Raw genomic sequence first — 22,479 nt, 5'->3', positions numbered from 1 at the left:
ATCAAAGCAATCTTTGTTAAACTACACAATGTGTAAGATCTGTGAATTTTGCAGACCATAACCCAAAACTATTTTTCCACAGCAATAGTATAAACATAAATCAAGTGCAAAGGGTGCAAAGTACAGTATTTGCTTTACATGCTTATTTGTATTTACATTAAATGAATAGTTCATCCAAAAGTAAAAGATTATGTCATTCATTTCTTCAAAACCTATTTGAGTTTCTTTCTTCTGTTGAATACAAAAGAAGACACTTTTAAAAATGCTGGTTGATGGAGCTTATTGACTTTCATTATTTTGTTTAAATGTTTCGCATACTGTAAAAGTCAATGGGTGCCAGCAACCAGCATTCTCCAAAGTATCTTCTTTTGTGTTAAACAGAAGAAAGAAAATCATCAGTGGAGGACCCCCTCATGATTGTGAAGTTCTTTGGGTGTATGGTCATACATGATAAATGCGCTATATAAATACACACATTACAGTACATGAAGATCTAAATCCAAATGATGAAGAGTAAATGGTGACGTGACTGGAAGTAAAGGTGTACTAAAAGTACTTGTTGCCCCAAAACTTGAACGTTATTTTCACTTTATTATTGATCCTTTTAAATATTATACTATATGAATGAATAAATAAACTAAATAAATTAAATTAATTAATTAATTAATTAATTAAAAAAACGATTAAAAATGTAAAACAAAACACAACAAACCAAACCAAAAAAAAAAATAAAAATAAAAAAATAAATAAAATGTATCTTATTGTTACTGTTTTGACTACAAATTTATTTAAAACATGTCTGAAATCATGGCACCTTTCCGTTTACTATACAAACAAACAAACAAACAAACAAACAAACAAACAAACAAACAAACAAACAAACAAACAAACAAACAAATAAACAAACAAAATATAATATTTATTATTTGTACTATGCAAAAACTAATAAATTAATAAATAAACTAACGAATGAACAAATACAAAAAAATATATATATTATTATAATTATGGTGACTTTTTTGTTCTTTAAAAATGACAATCCTAAAAACAAAACAAAATAAACAAAAAAAGTAACTTATTGGCACTGTTGACTAAAAAAATTATTTAAAAAATGTCTGAAATCATGGCACCTTTTTGCTATACTATACAAAAATAAATAAATAAATAAATAAAAATTTTTTTAGTATAATTATATTTTCTTTCTGTTCTTTTTAAATAACAATCCTAAAAATAAAATAAAATAAAATAAAATAAATAATAATTATAATAATAAAATAGTTATTAGTATAGTTCTATTGATTTTTTCTGTTCTTTTCAATAGATATCCCTCAAACCGGAAGTGTAACCGATTTTATGAAATGTAGTCATTGCATGCGGAAAAAAAAAAAAATAATAATTAAATAAAATGAAATAAAATAAATAAATAACTAAATAAATAACAAATAAAATAGTTATTAGTGTTGTTTAGTTTATTTTTTTCCAGTTCTTTTCAATGGATGTTTTCCAAATCAACAGACAATATGAAATTTAGTCGGGGCATGCAGCAAAACAAAACTAGTCATTGCATACAGAAAACAACAACAACAACAACAATAATAATAATAATAATAATAATAATAATAATATTAATAATAAGAATGGTTATTAGTATAGCTCTAGTAATTTTTTCCGTTTTTTTCAAAGGACATTCCTTAAACCAGAAGTGCAACAGATACCATAAAATGTAGTCGGCGCACAGCAAAACAAAACAAGTCATTGCATGCAGAAAACAATAATAATTAAAAAAATAAAAAAATAAAATAAAAAATAAAATAGTTTTATTGATTTTTTTTTGTTTTTTTAATGGATGTTTCCCTAACCGAAAGTACAATAGATACTTTAAAATGTAGTCAGTGCATGCAACAAAGCAAAACAAAACAAAACAGTTACTTGAAGGGATTTTTATCAGTACTTTTGAACGGACATTCCCCAAACTGAAAGTCCAACACATAATATGAAATATACTCATTGCATCAAAATAAAAAAAAGCATCATCCTATGAAATGACATGTCCTTATTTTTGTTTTTGCCCCTGACTTTGTTATTCTTTCAGTGTGCGTCTGCTGACCTAATGACCACAATCATCTTATCCTGCTCAAAACAATAAGGCTGTGCTTACCATATAATCAAAGCCAGATTGACTATCGACTAGCCTCCTCTCGCCTGAATTGATTCATGTCAGCTTCTTCTCCATCTCCTCAGGTGCCTCATCCAAAGTTTTTAATCCTGCTTGTCATCTATATTTGTGTGCTCTGACATCCTGAGAGAAAGCATTTAGCCGCCAATTACCAGTCAAGCCATTCAATAGCGCAATAAAGGGCGCAAGGTGATAGCAGCTTATTTCCAGCAGATGACTTGAGACCCACTGAACATTAGCTGTGTTGAAATGAGCAGCGTTTGACTTCCTAATTGTGAGTTTTATGATTGGATGTCAAGAGTTTTGTAAACTGTGGATGGAAAACAATAATCAGAACTCTTGACAGTAGAATTACCCTTCCACAGTCGACTATTTTGACAGTTTTTGTTTTTACTTTGATGTAACTATAATCAATATAAATTCTGAGTGATTTTTAGATGTAGATTTTATTTTTAGAAAAACAACAAAAAATCATGTTATATATTTTTATTTATTATGCCAAAATAAAATAAAATAAAATAAAACAAAACAAAACAAAACAAAACAAAACAAAACAAAACAAAACAAAATAAAACAAAACAAAACAAAACAAAACAAAACAAAACAAAACAAAACAAAACAAAATAAAACATTAAACATAAACAAAGATCATGGCATGTGTTTGATGTGTTATGCATAAATAAATAAATAAATAAATAAACAAGGAAACAAGGAAAGAAACAAACAAATAAATAAATAAATAAATAAATAAATAAATAAATAAATAAATAAATAAATAAATAAATAAATAAATAAATAAAAATAAAATCATGGAATGTTTTTAATATAATATGCTAAAAAAAAGAGTAATAATAAAATAAAAATCATGGCTTGTTTTTGATTTTATGCTAAAATATTATGCCAGACAAACAAACAAACAAACAAACAAACAAACAAACAAACAAACAAACAAACATGTATGTAGAGGTTTGTGTTTTATTAGCAGCAAAAAAAGCTTTCAAATAAAAACCTCAGAAACCTCTTATGGAAACAGCAAGTTATAGACTTGTTTACAGCAAAATAAATAATAAAATAAATATATAAAAACATCAAGAAAGAATCTACAGTATAAGCAACCTTCTTCACTATCCATCTGAATATATTTACTATTTATGCAAAGAAAAGAAAAATCTCAGAAAGTCTTGCAAACATGACCTAAGGCTTCATGCATAAATAAATTCTATAGATTGAAGGCAGAATATACATAAACACCCACACCACTGGGTCAGGACTTCCGCAAACAGTGCTGGAACAAACCTTTGACATCCGTCAGAGGAAGAAAACTACCTCAGTCTCCTCTCATCTTTGCACTTTTGTGTTTTACAATAACCAGAAATGAAAAATTAGATTTTTAGTGACAGAGAGACTTCCTTTTTTGATCTTTTCATACAGTCAATTGTATACAATAAAAAAATTCTACTACAATATACAATATTCATACAACACTTTCAATTTTTCCCTCAATTTGATACTATCTGTAAGGATAAATCACGATAGAGCTGTCAATGCGGTTTTAGATGTTATCTTCAATGAAAAATCTAAATAATTATTGATACAAAGCAAAGGATCCAAATGCAGCATTTCTATTGACAAGAGTAATAAAACAAAACACAGCAATGTGTGTGTGTGTGTGTGCAAGTTTGATAAATAGTCTGTGTAATGAGTCCATCAGATTCCAGCTATGTGTGATCATAGGTGAATCAGAACAGGTGCATGACAGGATTGTAGTCAGAGTAAAAGTGTTTGTTTACCGGTGATCTGCAAGCCTGGATCGCTGATGATTGTGACAATTATATTTGGAAACACTTGTGAAATATAAATATATATATATATATATATATTAGAGCTGTGAACCTACACTAGTCTCACGGTTCGGTTACGATTATCATCGATTCGGTTCAATTTGATATTTTGGTGCATCACGGTGCATTGACGGTGCTTTTCATACACAGTTTTACATTTTCTTCACAGCAGCAGTTCTTATATATTTATATTTCTATATTATTTGTAATACAATTTGGTCATTTAATACAAACAGTCAGATATATAAACTCTAACTTTAAACAAAACGAGCATTAAGCAAATAATATAAACAAATATAAATATCAAGCTCACTTTCTTATCCTTGTCTAGTTCTCTTACACCTCTTTGATTGGTCACACCCTCAACAAAAAAGGTTGCGATTGGCTCTTGCGCGCTGCGCTCTTCACAGATAAGCGACACTGATAAGCGGAAGGTGTTGTAAATACTCGCGATCGCCTCCCTCGTGACAGAGCGCATATGAGGTAAATGACGTCAATAATAACCGGTTATGATTATTACTGAACCGATACCTAATTGTCCGCGTCTGCATCGCGGTGCACCGAAGAAATTATTAATTTTGAGACATATATATATATATATATATATATATATATATATATATATATATATATATATATATTTATATAAATATACATATACATATACAAGCATTAACTTGAATGAAAGAGACCACTTCAATTTTAGTTTTAATTTGAAAATAATGTTATACCAATAAAATGAAAAAAAAAAAAAAAATAGAATAAAATAATATTTAAATAAATAATAAATTAATAAATTAATTAATTAATTAATCAAAAAAATAATTAATAATAAAAATAAATGTAAAAATAAAGTAAAATAAAAAAGAAAATTATACAATACAAAAAAAAAATATATATATAATAGCTGTTTAGAACAAAATTATAAAAACAGCAAAATTTTAGATGTTTTTAGATGTTAACATTAAGATCAATGTATTGACTTCTGTAGAGTTAACAAATCAATATTGCGGTAAATAACCTTGATTTTTAACCAACCAACCACCCAACCATCTAAGCAAACAAACAAACAAACAAACAAACAAACAAACAAACAAACAAACAAACAAACAAACAAACAAACAAACACATAAATGGCTAAATAAAAAAATAAACAAACAAGAGACTAAATAGATAACTAAACAAATGGCTAAATAAATAAATAAACAAATAAACAAACAAATGACTAAATAAACAAACAAACACATGGCTAAATAAATAAACAAACAAACAAGAGACTAACTAAATAAATAAATAAATAAATAAATAAATAAATAAATAAATAAATAAATAAATAAATAAATAAATAAATAAATACATACATACATATTCTGACTAGCTGTCATTTTAGGAGGGAAAACTATAAATAAGATATTTATTTCTAATTATTATTTGAAAACCAGAACAAAATTTTATCAGACATTTTTAAATAAAAAATATGGACATTTTATTTTTATACCTAGTAAATATTGCATATCTAGTGAATTTTCATGACATACTTTAATAGCTTTACAGTTTTAATAGCTGTGTAATACAGATACATATTAATATTAAATGTTATTTTTATGCGCATTATTACATTTTTCTCTGTCAGTAAACATTTATTATACGAATACTTTAAATTACCATGAATAATCACATGTAATAATAAAGCATTGATTTAATTCCGTGATGACTTTTAAGTACTCAAAATTCACTCTGGCAGTATATTCAATTTACACATCTCCAAATAGGATATTTGTGTCTGCGGTATTAAATGTCCCGAAAGGTAGTTTGTGAGAGATTGAAAGTGAAGTATCACTAACAGGCAATGCAGTAAAGCAAGACTAAGTCAATCTTTCTTGTCTTTTTTTCTCTTCTTTGCACAATTCCCTTGAATCGGTTCTCATGTCTCCTGTCTGAAAGCATTAAGTCCTTGTACAGCATCTAAAATAAACCCAGTCTGGCAATGCTGATACTCTGTCCCGCCACAATTCCATTAAGCATTTCATCTCCGAAAAACTCTCACCAAAGTCATTGATATGCCGGCGTGCTTTTGAAAATTATGAATATTCTTTACTTTTTTATTTTTTTCTTTGCAAACTGCTGCATTGTTCTTTAAAGATGAACAAATAAACATGATTATATTACCCTAATTTACGATGGACAGGATGTCAGAAAGTGTTTGGGGGAAGATCCTCGAATAATAATATGATTTTTTATTTATTTATTTATTTTTTTAATATAGTAAAATAAGTAGTTAAGTCAGGCGTGTCCAAACTTGGCCCTGGAGGGCCAGTGTCCTGCATATTTTTGTTCCAACACCAATAAAACACACCTCAATCAGCTAATCAAGCTGTTTTTAGGTATACTAAAAACATCAAGGCAGGTGTGTTGAAGGAAGTTGGAGCTAAACTATGCAAAAAACGGGCCTCCAGGATATTGGTAGTTGTCTAGTAGTCTAAAAGTGCAGCACACTTTACTAAATGTCAACAAACAATAACTGAAAAGTGTTTTTGATCATGCTCGCAAAGTTGTATTGCGCTGTAAAAAAAAAAATCTGTTAATTAACAGTTCCTGTATTTTGTGATTCATTGGTGTTGATCATTTATTTACGGTTGTAAATTGCATTATGGGCGCTTGATCTCAGTTCTGTCGAGTTCTGATTTTGAAAATTATATAACAAAGTGACTTTCATTGACATTTATTAGTAGTTTGAAATAATATAGTGTATAGGAAATAATATAGTGAGAAATAAGTCTGTAAAATAACAGCAAAAAATATTGGCAGATTATTACTTTTTTTTTAATATCTTAGAACTGAATGTTTTAAAAAATAAGGAGATGCTTATTGGTTTTTGCTGTCGCTCTAATTTTAATGCTACTAATATAGTATAAATGGCTCCGTTGTTGAGACAGTGTGTGAGTATAAATACCTGAACACCATCCTGGGGTGCATTTCCCAAAAAACATCGTTAGCCAACAAAGGTCGCAAGTTCCATTGATACAAATATAGTTTGTTAATTTTTCATTTCCCAAAATCCATCTTTCCAACAAACATTCACAAACTGCACCACAAACTTGTGCACTTGCAACTACACCTCTGGAGCTGTTGTTAGAAACATTGTTCCTGGTTGTGTTCTATTCCCCCCTATGCCCTATTCATTTAGAACATTCTAACATTTAAACTTGGAATTAAAAATAAAAAAAGGTCATCTCTCTTAGGTGTAATTAGCTTTCAAACTATTTTTACAGTTCAGTTTTAGCGATCTTCATGTTTACAATTGTGCTCCCTTCGCAGTGCACTTTGAAAACATTGATGTCATTTTGAACACAGACTCATGATGAAAGCTAAAGGTGACTGATTATTTAAAAGCGGAATTTATGTTACGTCTCCAAAGCTTGTGAAAGCAAAAAAAAAAACATAGCACACGTTAATGCTTTTAATTTAAAGTAGGTTATTTATTATAAGTATACATATCTGTACTTTATATAACATGGGCCTGTTGGTTAAAAAAATGTTATGCAGTGGTTTGTATGTGTCAAATTGTAAAAGTAGACATTTCAAAAAATAAAAATAAACAATATACTACTTAATAATAATAATAATAATAATAATAATAATAATTATAATAATAATAATAATAATAATAATAATAATCATTATCATCAGCATCATTAATATTATTAATATTATTATTAACATAGGATTATCAAATAAATAATAAATATTACATTTCATGTCATAATAAGCAGCCTCATTATTTATTTATTTATTTATTTATTTATTTATTCACATGATATTAGAATATTTGTTAGCTTTTGTAAGTGATTTTTGTTTTAGAAAATAATATATAATGTTCTCAATAATATTTGTAAAGGAAACACAGGTCCTCTATGTGCTATTTACACATATTTCAACTAATATGAAAAAAAGTGCATGTTTTTAGCAAAACTAGCATCGGATTTTTTGTAAATGTATGTGCGTGTAAAACAATATAATTTGCTCAAAAACATAATGGGGTTCTTTTTAAAAGAAGTAGTTACTTCATTCCATTTAGAGCATCATTATGGGCGTTTTTACATTATAACTAATGTGGTTCAAACGAAGGATCTGCGACAGAGAAACTACGGGTTTTGGGAAACATTCATCACTACATCGTTCTTTTCCCAACCAATGCATCGTACTATGATAGTTCAGCCGCGAGTTACGTTGTTACACGTTTGGAAAACGCACCCCTGGATGATATCTTGAACTGAGGCAAACACACATTTTATATGTGAAAAAAAGGTGAATTAGTGGTGAATCTATTTAAGAAAGTTGAAAAGATTTAATGTGAAAAGGTCTCTTCTTCATATATTGAGTCTCTTTTAACTCTTGCAGTAATATACTAGTATGGTAACTTAAGGGTAACAAGCACACACAGACTTACAAAAATTGTTAACCTATCTCAAAAGATTTTAAGGCACGATTCTTAACAGCATTGGGCAGGTGTATGAGATGAGGGTCATACAGAGGTACATGTATGTACATTTTAGTAGATGAGAACAACCCACTTTTGTCTCCAGCTATAAGGCGGAAGGTATGTGTATTCCAGATGGGTTAGGTCCAACAGATACTTACATTAGTTTGCTCCAACTGCAGTTGGGTTACCTAACAAGCTTTGGGTAATTAATCAATGTGAAGAGTACTTAAAGTTTTTTCAGTAGAAAACAAGTTCATAGATGTTCAATATGACCCCCTCCAGACACTCCAGTGACATCAACCTGATACTCAAATTCGTTCCAGACTCTGTAGCATCTCAGGCATAACAGTTTGGATAGCTGCAGTTATTTCTTCTTTTAATTCCTTAATGTGAAACTTCAGAGCTTCCTTAAATTGAAGACAGAAAGAGCTTAGCTCTTCTTTTCTTCTTTTCAGAGTTTCAGAGTTTTCAAAGTTGTGGTATTTTTTTAATCACCCTGTATATTAATATGTCGTTTTATTATGATTAATTTTATTGTTTACTGATATTTTTATGTTTGTTTGAGTGTTGATGTGTCGGTTACAGCAGTTAAGCAAATTGCTCCTCGGGGACAATACAGACATTCCAATTCAAACCCAGACAATATACCATTTTAAACTATTATTATTTTTATAAAAAAATAAATTAATTAAAAAAATCAAACTTTTCACTATTAAAAGGTTGTGTCTTCCATATAATATGTCTTCAAACAGTCAAAACTATTACTTTACAAACTATATTGTACATAAATCATAAAACATCTGCATATTATATAATAAAATTGATAAAATCAATCTTAATCATTTTAATAAGTAAATAAATAGACTGAATTATGGGTTAAAAAATGTGAGGAATTATCTGGGCACAGATTTTTGTGTGAGCCTAATTATAGGTGTTTGTCTGAGTAGAAGAGTAAAAGTGCTAATTATGGCATGTTGTTTTCAACACCACGACCAGCAAATAAGACATTTTAATATAGTTTCAGTGTTATGGACAGCAACAACAAAACAATAAAGAAATTGTGCTTGTATTTCAGCACCATGGACAGCACATCGTATACACACAGACTGAAGCTGGTTTCTATTTCAGCACCATGGACAGAGCTGGAATATATACTGCTTCTATATCTCTTTCAGCACCATGGACAGAGCTGGAATCTACACTGCTTCTATATCTCTTTCAGCACCAAAAAGTGTTAATCAGACTATAGCATCTCTATAAAAGATAACCACAAAGACACAGCGTTTGTATTTCAGCACCAAGGACAGAGCTGAAATATGTAAAGCTTCTATTTACCTTTCAGCACCGTAAAGTACTAATTAAGGTATGCTTTTTTTTTTCTTTTTTTTTAGCACCAGCAAATAAGAGTTCAATTATGGTTTCAGCACTATGGACAGCGGCAACACCAAAATAAAGACACTGCAATTGTATTTCAGCACCACGGACAGAGAGTATTTTTCTTTTAGTAGCATCATATTCTTCAGATTGCTGTTCAGCACTACAGATAGAGAGAAGGTTCTTAAGAAACCACTTGCAGATTTTGCATGCATAATGTCAGAGGATTGTGTGCAAATGTTTCTTGCTGTAAGGTCAATGTTTGCAACCTATTAAACCTCTGAAATCTGACATAAACATTTGCTAACAGGACATTCCATGAATACATAGTGTATAGCTGGATCTAAATTCAGCCACTGGGAAATGATTGGTTGCATACTCGCAGGATCATTATTTAATTTATTCTTAGTTCTTTTATTCTATCTTTGCTTTATTTTTTCTCTTCCTTTCCTGTGTTTTCATTTCTACCTTCTTAAATTTTACTTCTTTATTTAGTAAGGTTATTTTATTATTTTTCTTTTTTCCATTTTTCCTTTTTTTAACTTCCTTTATGTTTTTTCTTTAATAGTTTTTTTCTTTAATTACTTTTCCTTATTGCTCACATTTGTTGATTGATTTAAATTTTTTTTCTTCCTTCTGTTGTTCCTAGCTTCCTTCCTTCCTTCTTTCTTTCTTTACTTCCTTCCTTCCTTCCAGCTTTTTTCTTTCCTTCCTTCCTTCCCTTCCTTCCTTCTTTCTCTTCCTTCCTTCTCTCATTCCTTTATTCATGCCTTATTATATTTAGTTTTAAAATGTAATATTTTCTTTCATTCTTTTTCTGTTTCCCATTTTATTTTTTCTTCTTATTTATTTCTCTCATTGCTTGTTTCACCCTTATTTTCCCCTTCCTTTCTGTTTTCCTTTATTTTATCTTTTGTTTTATTTTAATTCTTCCACCATTTCACTTTCATTTATCTTTTCCTTCTTTGCAGTTCCATGCCTTCCTTTACTTTTTTCTCTCCTTTGTGTCTTTTTTTCATTTCTATCTCATAATAATCTCCGCCTTGTTATACTTCCTATTTTATGTAACACAGTCCTTTCATCAGTTTATTTCTGTTTTCAATTTCCTCCTTCTACTTCTACTTTTATATTTCTTTTTTTATATTATGTGTTTCCTCTTTTCTCTCATCTCACTTTTCTTTATATATTCTCTCTTTATTTCATCTTCCTTCCTTCTTTTTCTCCTTCCTTCCTTACTTAAACTTACTTACCTCCCTTCCTTCCAGTTCCATTGTTTTCTTTTCTTTATGCATTTTCCGTTCTTTGTGTCTTTTTCATTTCTGTAATGTTATATTTTCTTCTAAATTTGATAGATTAGATAAACATAGCTAACAAAAATAGCATTTTTCTAGGAAAATTTTAAATTGTAAGAAATATGAAGAGTTCAGATGCAAAAACCTCTAAATGCTGCCTGAAGTTTTCTTGTGTAGGTTTAGTAATATCACTTTTATGGCAAAGAATAAGTCCTGTTTTTAGTCTCCTTTTAAAGTGAAATAACTCAACATACTGTAAAGAAAAGAGGCTGAGAAAAACATTTTCATTTTCAAAGGAATTTTCAGATTTCACTTTGTTTTTGACTGACCTTTTCATATCATTATCGCAATACTCAACAACACCATTAAAGAGCTAGGTTCCACACAATTCGTTCAAGTTGTCCCAACACAAATTGATTAACAATTATTTAAAAAAAAAATAAATAAATTGAACAAAAAACAATTACATTGTCTAAAAAAAAATTAATATTCATGCTTATTTAAAAAAAGTAGTTTAAACAAGCAGCATAAACAATGCTTTGACCTCCCAATTTGAACATTGCATATTTTTCCAGTATCTGGCAACACTAATTTTTACGTCCTCCCTTCTTTTGTTTCTCACTTCCTTCACGCTTTTCTTTCTTCCATTATTCATCATTCATGCCTTCCTATCCTTCACTTCTTCCTCTCTTCCTTCATTGTCCCCGCCAAGCTTCCTCATTCTTTCTTTTTATTCTCCTCCCCACTTCCATTCTTCCTCTATTCTCTCCACCACACAAAAACAAAAAGGTGCCTCCATTAAGATTTAATGGTAACTTGCAAAAACCCTCAAACAATGTCCACCTCTAACGAACACCAAATCCATCTCAAAGCACTCCGAGTCTTGTTGTCTCTCTTCCAGTGTCTGTCTTTATCCCTGAAAGCCTTTACACAATGTTCTCTCCACCTCGTCCTCAAGGGATGCTCTCCATTATGGAGCCGCGATCCAAACAATACTGCACACATGTCAAGCTGTATTCCAGCATAGTGAAGGGTGCTGGTGGTTTGTTGCATTGCTCACAGCTGTTTTCTGAGGAACAAAATTCAGCGTGTAATATGAACAACTCAGGATGAAAAGCTAGGGGAGATTTGCTGGCTGTAGTTCTTAATTGTACACCTATTCCACAAATTGCAACAGCTTTTTAAAGCCACAGAAAGCACTTTGTATCGATTCACTATCGCAAACATGAACTGAAAGTCATGGATTTACCTGTTTTGGGGTCGACGGAGAAGTATGGTTGTCCATGTAGAACGCTGTACACCACCCGGGCACTGTTTCCATATGTAGGGTCATCGGCGTCTGTCGCCGTCACTTGAAAAACTGATGTACCTGCAAAACACATAACAAAAGTTGATTTATAAAGGGTATATAAATGCACTTAACCCTTTGGCTGCATTTACACTGCATTTTTTGAAGGTCAATTCCGATTTTGTTACTGTATCCGTTTTTTTTATTACCAGCTTACATCATCTTTTAAAAGTGACTCGAATCTGACCCAGCCAGTGACCTTCTTGATGTGAGGTGACAGCACTACCTACTGCGCCACCGCGTCGCCGTCTTAGGCCTTATGATTTGTATTTTCTTACAGACATACAGTGTCATCCTGCAAATGTTTTGCAGTATATAAAATGTCCCAAACACTATTTTAACTGTCCAAAATGGACAAAAAAAATAGTTTTTACTGATGGTCAAAACATGTTGAAAAAATGTGTGTGTATGTGTTATTAATGCATTAAAACAGTCAGAAAAAAAGAAATTAAGTTTTTCATTCTATTAGGTGAATTTATTGTGTTTAATGGAAATTAAGACCACAAGTCCACATTTATTGACATCATTTTTCTCTAAAAGTACATCATATCAAAAGATGATAATTAGGTATTATTCTAATTAGGTTTCAATAAGTCAAAATAGCAAAGAGAAATAAAAAATGCATATAAAAAATTGCTTGGGCCTTAAGAGGTTAATGAGTTTATGCAGAAGTGCAATTAGTTTTATTGAAAAAATGTGTGTGTGTTATTAATGCATTAAAAACAGTCAGAAAAAAACTGCTGTGTTCAAGGCAGAAATTAAGTTTTTCATTCTATTAGGTGAATTTATTGTGTTTAATGGAAATTTAGACCACAAGTCCACATATATTGACATAATTTTACTCTAAAAGTGCATCATATCAAAAGATGATAATTAGGTATTATGCTAATTAGGTTCCACTAAGTCCAAATAGCAAAGAGAAATAAAAAATGCATATAAAAAAATTGCTTGGGCCTTAAGAGGTTAATGAGTTTATGCAGAAGTGCAATTAGTTTTATTGCTTTTGCAGATTTTTTAAATAATTTTTTATCCAAAACTGTATACATTGCATCAATTCTAGCATTTCTTGGGAATCAAACATATGACCTTGACATTGCTTCAGTATGCAATAAAGCTTTTAATACATGTATGTAAATAGACATAGCTTAAACATTAAAATCAAGATGTCATTTGTACATAATTGTGCAGTTTTTAGACTAATAAATCATTCATTCATTTTCTTTTATGCTTAGTCCCTTTATTAATCCGGAGTTTACACAGTGGAATGAACCCCCAACTTATCCAGCATATGTTTTATGCAGTGGATGCCCTTTCAGCTGCAACTCAACACCGGGAAACACCCATACACACTCTTTCACACACATACACTACTGCCAATTTACTTTATTCAATTCACCTATAGCGCAATATATTTGGACTGTGAGGAAACCGGAGCACCCGGAGGAAACCCACATAAACACGGAGAGAACATGCAAACTCCACACAGAAATGCCAACTGATCCAGCTGAGGCTTGAACTAGCAACGTTCTTGCCGTGAGGCGATTGAGCTATCCATTGCACCACCGTGATGTCTAGACTAATAATATTTTCATAAATTATTTCATTGTTTTTATTTGGTAACAGTTTAAGTACCAATTCAAACTATTACCAACTGGCTTTATACCGGCCTATTTCTAAGATATTTAAGATATTTGGTGTTTATTGGAAATTATAAATTATGATCTTCTACTACATCCTAATTCTGAGTCCTACCCAATAATTACTAACTAACGATAAGCAGCTAATTAGCAGTTTATTGAGCTCATTTATTTAATTGTAATTTATTTTATTTTAAATGAGGCATAACAAATAAAAAGGAAGGCGCATATAAGGGAAAATAGAAATCTATTAATTCAGTCATTTTCTTTTCGGCTTTGTCCTTCTATTAATTAATGGGTTGCCACAGCGGAATGAACTGCCAACTTATTCAGCATATGTCTTAAGCAGCGGGTGCCCTTCCAGCCTGGGACACACCTTCCAACACTGGGAAACATCTATACACTCTTGCATTCAAACACATACACTATGGCACATGTCTTCAGAATGCAGGTGAAAACGGAGCACCTGGAGGAAACCCACATGAACACATGGAGAACACAGAAATGCAAACTGACCCAGTTGAGGCTCAAACCAGAGCTATATTTAGACAAGAGCTATGTTAGTATTTTATTTTGTTTTTATTTCATCCGGCATTTTTTATGATTTTTTTAGTTAATTATTATTAATTTATTACTTTAATTTTATTGAATTATTTGAATTTATTTATTCAGTTCATTTGATTTTGCTTTGTACACATCACATATTCTTCAAAGTCCTTCCCTCAAGCACCAGGAGAGTTTCTCCACAGTTTCTGCGCACACCAAGTCAACAAAGATTAAAGACAGGCTGGAAATGCAGTTGTGTGCTTTGTAATCTCTCTCTGTGTCTTTTAAGCCCTCTCATTCCCCGCTCTGTCTTTGCTCATTTCAGCCATGCGCTCACAGTCTGTCTTTCTTGCATTCATTTTTTTTTATTTCTTCCTCCAGCTGACAGTAGATCTCTCATTGCTGGCTTTGGCTCGGGTCACATTTCTCATCGGCTCTTGTTCTCGCTCACTTTCATCACAGCTCGCCGGGTTCAATCCATCCATCTGCATTGTGTGCTGCTGACTTACTGCAAACACCACACAACATTTAATGCACTTTTTGAAGGCTGAGGCGTAAAATAGGATTATGGAGGCAGAATCTTGAATTTCCTTCTTTATCTTTCTCATTTTCCTCCCAGTGTTAAATTGTCTCTCTCTACTGAGGAGAAATCAACAATACTTCTTTTGTCTGGTTTTAAAGTATTCTTTCTTTCTATCTATCCATCCGTCCATCCATCCATCCATCCATCCATCCATCCATCCATCCATCCATCCATCCATCAGTCCATCCATCCATCCATCCATCCATCCATCCATCCATCCATCCGTCTATCTATCCATCCATCCATCCATCCATCCATCCATCCATCCATCCATCCATCCATCCATCCATCCATCCATCCATCCATCCATCCATCCATCCATCTATCTATCTATCTATCTATCTATTTATCTATCTATCTATCTATCTATCTATCTATCTATCTATCTATCTATCTATCTATCTATCTATCTATCTATCTATCCATTCATTTATTCTTAGTGTTTTTTATAATCTTTTCTGTTCAGTGTTGGATTTGTTTTTTAACAAGATGTTTGGGAAGGACTTATTAACATGCCTCATATAATACATAAAGCTTTACAACAAGGTTGCATTAATTAATGTTACTTAATGTATTTACTAACATGAACAAACAAATACATTCATTACAGCATTTATTTATGTTCGTCAACTTTAGATAACGAAAATAAAGTTGTTGATTGTTAGTTCATGTTAATGCATAGTGCATTAACTAATGTCAACAAGCATGAATGGATATTGTCCATTACTAGTTCAGGTTAAAAAATAGTTAAACATGCATTAACTAATGAAATTATATAATAATTTATAATAAATAAATATTATTATTATTATTATTATTATTATTATTATTATTAAAGTGCCACCAAAGAACTCGACTTTAATATATTTTAAAATTACAAAAAAGCAAGCAAACAAAATAATGCAATATTTTAAACATTTGTAATTTTATTATTTTTTATTCTACAAAATTGAAAATAAAATGATATAAAAAAAATTAAATACAATTAGAAAATTAAAAAAAAAAATAAATAAATAAATAAATAAATAAATAAATAAATAAATAAATAAATAAAATATAAGCGTAACACTTGTCATAAAGCCGATTGCATGTAAATCACAAATTCCCCATTGATGTTTTAAGCAATTTAAGTTTTTAAAACAACATGTATTTATGATTTTTATTATATTCATTATTAAACAGCAGTTGAGGTTAAATAAATTACAATAGTAAACAAATGTTGTTGTTTTAAAAAAAAAAGTATGAACAAATATGCATGGTGTAATTCAAAACTACCAATTTACCAATTGAACTACATTATTACTCAGTATTTAAGAGTAATGTGCATTTCCATGTGCATGCAATTCCACAAATATCACTTGTTTTAATTATTTGTTGTTACATTGTAATTGTTTAATAATAATAACAATAACAATAACAACAACAACAACAACAACAACAATAATAATAATAATAATAATAATAATAATAATAATAATAATAATAATAATAATAATAATAATAATAATAATAATAATGTATACCATTATTATGTATAATAGTGTGTTGATGCTTTAACATGCCAATAGAGTAATAAAAGAAAACCGTTTTCCCCAAGACCCACTATCTAAACAAAAGTCTTACACGGTTTTAGTTCTCATGTACAGTAAATGCATCTTGTTTTATGAATGTCTAAACAATTTCACTCAAACTAAAAGACACATATTTTGCCTGTTTCACTTGTACGGGAACCCAGCTGAATTTAAGTTAAAAATGTGTACGTTCAAAAGCTTTTCAATTGTGCTCATCAGCACTCGGCCTAATGCGCACCAAAGAGACCGCGTCCACTATTTTCTGCATAGTTCAACAGCAGAAAGACTTGATAGCCGCAATTACCGTCAGCGCTCCAGATAAGTGTAATTTTGGTTAATCCTGCAGCTTCCGTGGGTTAAAATGAGTTATCTCTGGCCTCTGTTTAGCGGATCCAGCCCTCAGCTTCACTACAAACATTTCTATCAGAGTCTGGCAGCGGCTGCAAACCTGCTGAAACAGCTTGTCTGGAGTTTCTGACGAGTGTGTCTCTCAGGGCCAGTGTGTGTATGAGTGTGTGAGTAATATCTCATAAAGATATTGAGTTTACAAGCTCCCAATCAAAATCTGAACCATAAAGAAAATTTAGTAAAACTGCAACGCAAGCATTTGGGCCAGTAAGTGGGAAGCTGAGTAATATTTATAAGTCAATACTGATTTTCTGCTGTTTAACGTGCCTATAACACATCCAGCAGACCACTTTAACTATTTTATTACACACTTTGTTGCTGGGAAAAACTGGCCTACATCAGCATGGATTTTCTGGTGGGTTTGCTGCAGTTGTACTTAATTGAGTTGCGTTCCAGTTAGAATAACTGAAAACTCTACGGTTTTTTAGTCACGGATCGGACCATTTTTCGGATTAGCCAAAAAGGGGAGGAGACAAATGTAATTTGATTTCCATTTATAACAAAAGCAGCACTGAAATAAATGTTTAAGTTTTAATAAACAGAGCTTAGAGCATGTACATTTATTAAAAATAAAATAAAGTAATAATAAGCTGAATAAACAAATTGTAAAACATTCAGTACTGTGAAAAATTCACTGTTACTATTACTGTTACTGATAACGCTAAGGGTAAAAGGTCAAAACAAACTGAAAAACTGCCTGAAATGCTCTCTGTTGTTAAAATTTCAAGGGCAACATTTTTTTTTCACAAAATTTAACTTGTGAGCAAAAAAAAAATAAATAAAATAAATAAAATAAAATCATGAAAAAATGTATATGGCAATTTTTTTTTTTTGTTTGCTAGATGGTTTGATAAACATCTCAGTTCCAAAAAATTTAATTTGTTTGATATCTCGGGTCTCACAGGGTTAAATGCATATGATGGTGATTTTAATCCATGGGTGCCCAAACTTGGTCCTGGAGGGCCGGGCTCCTGCTAAGTCTAGTTCCAACCTCAATTAGACAGACCTGGGCTAGCCAATCAAGCTCTTATGCTGTGGTCACACTAGAGTTTGTGTGTGCGGAATTCTTTTCTATGGTGCTGCGGAAAGGGGCAGGATTAAACAAGATGATTAGACATTTCTGTCCAGAGAGGTCATGTTTTGATCTTCGATTGGTCTCATGCAATCATGTGATGTGATTTCACAGGTCAGAGTTCACCAAGCTTGAACTTTCCAAAGCAGCGAACTCCAAAAACTTGTCACACAGGCTTGCATTTCTGGTCTGACACATTCACGTGCGTATGAATGGAAGTCTGGGGAGAAAAGTGCAGTGTGACCACAGCTTTACAAGGCGTTCTAGAAACATTTATGCAGGTGTTGAGGCAAGTTGGAGCTAAAATTTGATGGACAACGGCCCTCCAGGACAGAGTTTGGGCACCCTTGTTTTAATCTTTACCATAAACATCAGTGGTTTTATCTAAAATATAAACTGTTATCACAGTAATTCTGTGTTATTTGACTTCTTGCAATGTCATGACTAACTCAAAAGACTAAAGACTCAAATCTCTTTCTTGATTTTCACATTTTTTAAACATAGATTTGAATGCAGTGATTCGAAGGATTATTAAATATATGCAAATCACCCTCATTTATAATTTATGTTACGTGGGTGTTTAGATCCTGATCTTTGAATGATTAATCATGTCGCTCACAATTTATGCATTAATGCAGACTAAACAAGTAGTGACAGAAAACAACTTTAATAACCTAAAAAACCCACCATATCCTAAATAACTCACTGAAACTTTTTCCGTCATCATTATATTTTACAGAAAAGCATAAATACTTTCATACATATAATTTGAATAATGCAAGAGGAGATCTCTTTGTGATTGTTGCAAATTTAGGATTAATCTACAAGTAAAAAACAAAGTGTATTAATCTGCAGGTCACATGTGTTCCGAACCTTGGGTTGTGATCCAATCGAATCACAGATCAACCGTGATCCGTTACACAGCTAGTATTTACGTAATGTGCAATAGCAATGAGCAATAATGTGCAATTAGTGCATTACTGTAATGGTGGATTTAGTCATGTTAAAATGAAAAGACAAAACAGAGCTTTTTCTGCAGTGTTTTCATTTTTTTACATGTTATTACATTTTTGTTAATTGTATTATCAAATGTGTTGGCAACACCTTTTATTTTTATTTTTTATTATTATTTTTTTATTGATTTTCTTTAATTATTTATTAATTATTATTATTATTATTATTATTATTATTATTATTATTACATCATTTTTATTATTACATCATTATTATTTTTATTTTATTTTATGTATCCCCTCTTGTGTAAGGGTTAAACTATTGATGGAAAGGTTTGTTCTGTATAAAAAAAAAAATTATATATATATATATATTGCTTAAATAAAAGGTTTCCAAAAAAAATTGTCCAGTGAAAAGTGTGTCAGCCACTAGATTATCAAACCAAAAAATCTTTTAAATAAACAAGCTAATAAATTAATCAATCAGCAAAACAGAGTGTTGCTTACAGGTTGCAGACAATGGAGGTGAGGATCCACATGCAGTTTGTTTAGAGAATTGTCAGGCAGGCAACAGTCAAAGAGGTACAAACTAGAGCAAGAGGGTAATTCAAAGAGCTAAAAAGCCAAATGGTCAGGACAGGCGGCAAAACAACATGAGTGATAAACAAAACACAGGTAAAAAACGCAAGAAGGCCAGACAAGTATAACTGTCACACAACCAGCGATCACTTCCCAGAGGATCGCTGGTTTTCACACGAACTCTCTAAACTACATTTCCGCTTTTCCCAGGACTACACATTCATACATGCACTGCTCCCAAACACGCACGTCTGTTCATTCATCTATCCTGATTGCATCACCAGCTGAGCCTTGTTCACAGACTGATTTCATTCCATTTATAAGCCACTCATTCACGCTACCAGTTGGCCGAGTCTTGTTTTCCCAGTGTGACATTACAACGCGTTTCCCTGTCTTGTTTCTCCGTGTCTCGATCCTAGCCTTGTACCCTTGTTATCCTGTTTAGCTGCCTGACTTTCGACCTTTAGCCTGTTTAACGTTTATGATTCTGGACTGCCTATATATACCTGTTTGCACCTGATGACCACTGCTTGCCTGACATTGAATAAACTGCATATTGGATCTTACCTCCTGTTGTCTCCTGTCACTCCACCCCAGTCGCGGTAACAATTACGTTAAGAAATGTTCACAGAAAAATAAGATTCAGCAATGTGTGCTTGAATATGAAGTTTAATTATTGTCCATAATCAGTCTTCATGAGCTACAGCTGTGCAATAGTTTGTGGATGCAGCCTTTATGATGCAAGCTGAGATTGCATCACTCAGTGACACAATGTCAGACGCAATGCACGCAATCTGCAAATGCTAGATTGCTAGTGATTGTAACGCAAGTAAACATACCATCAATCAATAAAAATAATGTCTAATAATTCACAATGCTGATACTATAATGTTTTTTTTTCATTACTAAAATACATAATTTTAAGATTTGCCATAATCATTCAAGTTACTAATTTAACATTTTGCGCTTGTAAAATACAATTTTTTCAATTTATTCCAGCTAAATGACACATACATATGTTTTTCTTTTAATTATCACCTTTTTTAATCTACTTTTTACTTTAAAAAAAAATCACACAACACAATTACATAACCTGCTGTACACACACCAGCCACTTTATTAGGTACACCTGTCCAACTGCTCTTTAATGCAAACAACAAACGTCAACAACATGAAAGCATGGATCCATCCTGCTTTGTAACAACAGTTCAGGCTTGTGGTGGTGTTGCAATGTTGTGGGGGATATTTTCTTGGCACACTTTGGGCCCATTATTACCAATTGAGCATCGTGTCAATGCCACAGCCTATTGACCCGATTATTGTTGCTGATCATGTCCATCCTTTTATGACCAGTGTACCCATCTTCTGTTAGCTACTTACAGCAGGATAACGCACCATGTCATAAAGCACAAATCATCGCAGACTGGTTTCTGAAACATGACAATGAGTACACTGTACTTAAATGGCCTCCACAGTCACCAGGTTTTAATTCACTGGAGCAACTTTAGGATGCAGTGGAATGGAAGAATCGCATCATGGATGTGCAGCTGACAAATCTGCAGCAACTGCGTGATACTATAATGTCAATATGGACCAAAATCTTTGAGTAATATTTCCAGTACCTTGTTAAAACCAAGCCACAAGAGTTAAAAGCAGTTTTGAAGGAAAAATGTTTCCAACCTGGTACTGGTAAGGTGTACCTGATAAAGTGGCCGGTGATTGTACAGTATTTAACTATGTGTATAGAAATGTGTGTGTTTATTCATATACTCTAGCTGCTGGTGTGCCTCAGTACATGGACCTCTTCTCGTCTCTGTCTACACTAAAATCTGTCTTTAAGAAGCATAGCTTTTCATATTATTGCTAATTAAACAGATATTAAAATATGTTTGATAACAACAATACAAATTCAATTATGAACATACAGTAAATACACTATTTCCCAGAGATCGGTTGTGACTGGAAGGGCATCCGCTGCGTAAAAACATGTAGGCTAAGTTGGCTGTGGCGACCCCGAACTAATAAAGGGACTAAGCCGAAAAGATTGAGTGAATGAGTAAATACACTAGAATCTTGGTGGAGAGTTCTTGCACGAGCAACCGGTTATATTTTCATTCATAAATAAATAACATTAGCCTACTTAAACATTAAACAATGTTCAATGCCCAACAAGAATCCTTCCGTTCCACACATTTTTAATGCTAATAGGAACACTATTATGCAACACTGGCCAAGATATACTTGATAAATGATGGTAGGATGCAGTAATGGTGGTGTTATCAGATCCTCTAGTCTCTCAGAGCAGAAAGGTCTAACTCTAAATCATCCAGTCAGTCACTTGAGAGAAACCATCAACACACACTCACATTCAGAGCATTATTGACAGCAATGGACAAGAGCACAAGTGTGAGTCCAGACGGTTCTCAGATGCCTACAGATAAACGCCTCCAAACACACAAACAGGAGGAAACAGGACTAATTATTCATTTGCCTCTTCCTCTGTCGAACCTTGTTACCAGCGAGTCTCTTCTCCATGTTTCTCATCAATACTAATCGACTGAGCAAGTGTTCCTACAGCCGAGGTGATGCTGCGCTGGTCAACAGACTTCGGCTTTT

General features: G+C 31.9%; 1 protein-coding gene across 10 annotated transcripts in view; it reads right to left on the bottom strand.

Annotated features, from left to right (window-relative positions):
* Positions 1-22,479, bottom strand: part of LOC101886358 (cadherin-18) — a 433,737-nt gene that overhangs the window by 101,552 nt on the left and 309,706 nt on the right. For all 10 annotated transcript variants that reach the window (XM_021480410.3, XM_073918841.1, XM_073918837.1 and 7 more), the window contains one exon: positions 12,416-12,535. In XM_021480410.3, the coding sequence (XP_021336085.2) occupies positions 12,416-12,535 (120 nt within the window). The remainder of the gene's footprint in view (positions 1-12,415; positions 12,536-22,479) is intronic.

Source organism: Danio rerio, chromosome 12 (genome assembly GCF_049306965.1).
Source record: "Danio rerio strain Tuebingen ecotype United States chromosome 12, GRCz12tu, whole genome shotgun sequence".
NCBI classification, from domain to species: domain Eukaryota; kingdom Metazoa; phylum Chordata; class Actinopteri; order Cypriniformes; family Danionidae; genus Danio; species Danio rerio.
The sequence above is the reverse complement of the archived record's forward strand: the minus strand, read 5'-3'. Positions and strand labels throughout refer to the sequence as shown.